General features: G+C 35.7%; 2 protein-coding genes across 3 annotated transcripts in view; both read left to right on the top strand.

The window, feature by feature from the left end:
- LOC111368691 (cysteine-rich receptor-like protein kinase 25) overlaps positions 1 to 2844 on the top strand; it is a 25485-nt gene that overhangs the window by 6637 nt on the left and 16004 nt on the right. The gene's annotated exons all lie outside the window — the stretch shown is intronic.
- Positions 8 to 2837, top strand: LOC111368694 (twinkle homolog protein, chloroplastic/mitochondrial-like). Its single transcript, XM_022990097.1, has 7 exons — positions 8 to 425; positions 986 to 1128; positions 1404 to 1459; positions 1541 to 1598; positions 1684 to 1797; positions 2048 to 2131; positions 2455 to 2837. The coding sequence occupies exons 1-7, from the start codon at positions 134 to 136 to the stop codon at positions 2572 to 2574; spliced, it is 867 nt and encodes a 288-aa protein (XP_022845865.1). The 5' UTR covers positions 8 to 133; the 3' UTR covers positions 2575 to 2837.

The following is a 2844-nucleotide window of genomic DNA, read 5'->3' as shown; positions in this document are numbered from 1 at the left end:
GAAAAGAGTGTAAAATCGAAGTATACAGTTCTTAAACCTTTTTCGCTGCTCTTTCTTTCTCATCCTGGAATTGCAAGCATCTACTTCTTCTTTGTCGTCCTGTCAATAACAAGAAACCCTTGCAGCTCAAAATATGCTTCTTTTACCTCAGAGCAGACTATTTTTGAGCACCAATTCCAACTGCAACAGAGTAATTTTCATGGGCTTCAAACACTTGCTTCTTCTTAAGCCTACACTCACGCCTGTAACGCATACACATGCATATGTGGCCCATTTTTCTTCAACTTCGCAACCTCAGTTATTTTCTACTCATAGGAAAAATATAGCATTTTCTACTTCTTCTCCGAAACCCATATCTCCAATTTATCGGATGACCTCTGGGTTGAGTTATTACCCCCATGCTGCTATGCCTACACCCAGACCAGGTTTTTTTTTATTCTATTTCTTTTCTTTTCTATTTGGATGTTTTGTTCACTTTTAATATATTTGCCCTGTTATTAATGTTTGAAAATCGACTGTTATTAATGTTTGAAAATCGACTATGTCAGATGAAGGTACTACTAGTTAAGCACAGAGCACATTTTTGGAGCGTTATTGTTAAGAAACTTTCTTTTCAAAATTCATTTGGTATTTAAAGTTTGTATATATAATTTGGTACTTAAGTATGGGGGTATTATATGTTCACATTTCATATATGCATAAGTTGGATTAAAAGAGGGGTAAAGCTGAATTTTTTGTGTTGTTTGAAAAATAAAAAAAAAAAAAAAATTGAATTTTTATAGAAAGATAAACAAAAACGTGATATCATAGAAGCACTGCAACAGCATCAAGAGGTGGTACCATATTTGAAGATTATTGTACGTGGCTAGTTTTGTTTGTTCTGTTTTTAATGGATTTTGAAGAATGCTTTTATTTAATTTGGTCTAGTTTTGTTTGTTCTGTTTTTAATGGATTTTGAAGAATGCTTTCATTTAATCTTGTCTAGTTTCTGGAGTTGTTTTGGAGACCCCAGAGCAGCAAGTGCTAGATTCGGAGCAGCTGAGGATGTTAAAACAGAAGTTGGAGGATATGGGGATTGATGGAGACGCTTGTATGCCAGGGCAATACTATGGTTTAGTATGTCCAAACGTATGTGCTTTTGAATATTATTTTTCCGAGAGACTTGTGTTGTTTCAGTTTATTCAGCTGTAAAGATCTTGCGATTTAGTAATTTAACATTTTTACTACTACTGTATATATGAAGAGACAAGTACTATATATCTATACCAAACATGCCGACATAAATATGTTAATTTCATATGTTTTTGTCAACGGGACTGCATTTGTATCTACCACATACTGGATTGTTCTCATTTTAGTTGTTTTTTTCATTGTCTTGAGTCCCCTCCTTGTTGACATTGTAGTGCAAAGGTGGAGATTCCGAAGAGAAAAGCTTATCTCTTCACATCACAGAAGATGGGTAAGTTGCGGTTATAATTCGTGTTCTGTTTTTTCCTTTTCTTTTAACAGAAGTATAGTACTATACACCTATATGTCATAGTGCTGCAGCAGTGTGGAACTGCTTTCGGGCTAAATGTGGGTGGAGAGGCACTACAAGGGTATGCTTTAAATGAAGTTGCTTAACTGACTACTGAGTACTGATGGTGCACAACTCATGTGGTATACTGGTTATTTTGCTTGTAGGCCTTTGCTGACATAAAATCTACTTATGCAAAAATGAATAGAATTGGCAAAATAAAACAGCCACTTAGAGAAATCACAGAGGAGAGTTTGGAACTGGAACCTTTGTGCAGTGAGGTAGTTATTATTATTTGTTGTCCATGTTTGGACATTCTGTCACATACGAATCAGTGGCAAGTAGAATCTATTTGCTAATATTGTTCTTGCTGCGTGTTTGGCACTGTAAAATTTTGTGCCTCTTATCGATGTTAAGATCAAAGTAGACCGTATGTTTGTTGTCTATGATCCTATACCAGTTCTCTTTGTGGTTTATCTATATCTGACCAAGATATTCAACCTCGTTGATGCCTTTTGACTGTTGTTTCAGCTACTTGCATATTTTGCTGATCGAATGATATCTGGAGAAACACTGCGAAGAAACTTTGTAATGCAAAAAAGAAGTGGCAACCAGGTGCAGACATTGTTTTCTTTTCAGAAATGTTCCTGTATATTTGTCTGCAATCACGAGGTTACCTTGATGTGCTAAAGAGTTATTCTAGCCATGGCAGTAATTACAGTTATTGCAATGCCATCAAAACCACATCCCCCCTGAACCCTGAGCCCTTTACCCTTCTCCTGAAAGAAGAGGAAGGCCAGGGGAACAGACTTCAGAGAGACAGAGAGGAGTGTCAAAAACATTGTTTAGACTCTTCTAAACTGTTATATTCTAGTAACTTGACTTTGATTTAATTCCTAATTTTGCTGGAGTAATGTCTGATGAAGATTTCGATACAGATTGCTATTGCTTTCACCTATCGAAGGAATGGAGAACTTGTGAACTGCAAGTATAGGACTATTACTAAGAAATTTTGGCGGGTATGTTTATATGTATTGTTAGTTATTCTTCATTCCTGAAAGATTTAAATTTCCGCAGGTATGTTTATATGAATTGTTAGTTATTCTTCATGCCTGAAAAGGTTAATATTTCCAAGAAGAAACACTCATGTAAGATGCTCTATGTGATTATATCTCTCTTACTGCACCAACCATTCATAATATGGCTCAGGCTACTAATTGGACTGTTATAGTTTTCTGATGTGCCTTTTTAAGTATAGAAGTAGTTCTGATGTTTTACCGTCATGAGTCTCATAGTATTTAGCTGGTAACACTGATGGGCAGGAAATG

The sequence above is a fragment of the Olea europaea genome, chromosome 19 (assembly GCF_002742605.1).
Source record: "Olea europaea var. sylvestris chromosome 19, O_europaea_v1, whole genome shotgun sequence".
Lineage (NCBI taxonomy): Eukaryota > Viridiplantae > Streptophyta > Magnoliopsida > Lamiales > Oleaceae > Olea > Olea europaea.
This window is presented reverse-complemented; position numbering and strand designations above follow the sequence as displayed.

Excerpts from the sequence above, each read along its gene's own strand:
- LOC111368694 (XM_022990097.1), top strand. The coding sequence starts at position 134 with ATGCTTCTTTTACCTCAGAGCAGACTATTTTTGAGCACCAATTCCAAC. Across the intron at positions 1,129-1,403 it reads ATGGTTTAGTATGTCCAAAC|TGCAAAGGTGGAGATTCCGA; the intron begins GTATGTGCTTTT and ends TTGACATTGTAG. Across the intron at positions 1,798-2,047 it reads TGGAACCTTTGTGCAGTGAG|CTACTTGCATATTTTGCTGA; the intron begins GTAGTTATTATT and ends CTGTTGTTTCAG.